The sequence below is a fragment of the Wasmannia auropunctata genome, unplaced genomic scaffold (assembly GCF_000956235.1).
Source record: "Wasmannia auropunctata unplaced genomic scaffold, wasmannia.A_1.0 LD308983.1, whole genome shotgun sequence".
Taxonomy (NCBI): Eukaryota; Metazoa; Arthropoda; class Insecta; order Hymenoptera; family Formicidae; genus Wasmannia; species Wasmannia auropunctata.
The window spans coordinates 1-1,260 of NW_012053907.1; the positions used below are offsets into that span (position 1 = coordinate 1).

The 1,260-nt window shown below is 43.5% G+C and overlaps 1 protein-coding gene across 1 annotated transcript; it reads left to right on the top strand.

Moving 5' to 3' along the window:
• Positions 1–43: 43 nt before the first annotated feature.
• On the top strand, positions 44–1,183 carry LOC105461108 (the record flags this gene model as incomplete). The annotated part of the gene is made up of 1 exon (XM_011707596.1): positions 44–1,183. A coding segment is annotated over one exon (1,140 nt), but the record flags the coding sequence as incomplete, so codon positions are not given.
• Between the last annotated feature and the right edge of the window lie 77 nt (positions 1,184–1,260).

Below are 1,260 nucleotides of genomic sequence, written 5' to 3' on the forward strand. Positions count from 1 at the left end.
CTGGATAGTTTCAGGCAATCTGGTGGCTGCGGATGGCAAGCAGGTTGGTACAGCTTGTAATCTGGTGGTTAATGATCAGCTGAATGCGACTCTTACGCGATTTTGGCAAATTGAGCACAATGCACGTCAAAATACTCGATCCCCGGAGGAGCGTGCCTGCGAAGGGCATTTCGCACGGACGTATAGGCGTAACCCAGAAGGACGATTCATCGTTTCGTTGCCGATAAAGGAAGAGAACCTCCAAGGGCTTGGTGAGTCACGTGATATAGCGGTTCGACGATTCAAGAACTTAGAGAGGAAATTCGGGAAGCAGCCACAGCTGAAAGAGGAGTATGCGAAGTTCATCCATGAATATTTAAGTTTAAAGCACATGAGAGAAATACGAGATGATAGCCCAAGATGGAACGTTCGACAATATTATTTACCGCATCATTGTGTAATAAAAGAAGCAAGCACGACTACCAAATTAAGGGTGGTTTTTGATGCGTCGAGCAAGACTGACAAAGGCGTGTCACTAAACGACGCTCTGATGATTGGTCCAGTATTGCAACAGGATTTGTTCATGATATTGCTGAGATTTCGAGCATTCAAATATGTGATGACTTCGGATATAACCAAAATGTATCGCCAAATACTGGTAGAGGACAGTCAAACACCATTGCAGCGTATTGTTTGGCGAGACAATCCGTCAGAAGAGATCAGGACCTATGAACTACTGACGTTAACCTATGGAACGGCACCAGCGTCATTTTTGGCCACGAAAGTGATTCAACAGTTAGCAGATTTAGAAGAAAATCAGTTTCCTAAGGGCGCAGTAATCGCGCGCAGAGACTTTTATATGGATGACCTTATAACAGGTGCTGAGACAATTGAAGAAGCCCTGACGATCCGCAATGAGGTATCAGAATTGCTTCAAAAGGGGGGATTCATACTCAGAAAATGGGCCTCAAATCATCAAGATTTATTGAAGGATATTGCGGACGAGCTACTGGATAATACTGCTTTGGAATTAGATAAAGACTGCGCTGCTAAAACGTTGGGTGTTGGATGGATTCCTATGAAGGACGTTTTTCAATATTCAATCAAGATAGCAACTCTGACAGCTTGTACCAAGAGGATAATGCTGTCTAGCATAGCACAGATATTCGATCCGCTTGGATTGTTAGCCCCAATAGTATTAACGGTAAAAATATTAATACAGGATTTGTGGAAGCTCCGATTGGATTGGGATGAATCACTTCCGGCAGATATATTTGCTAG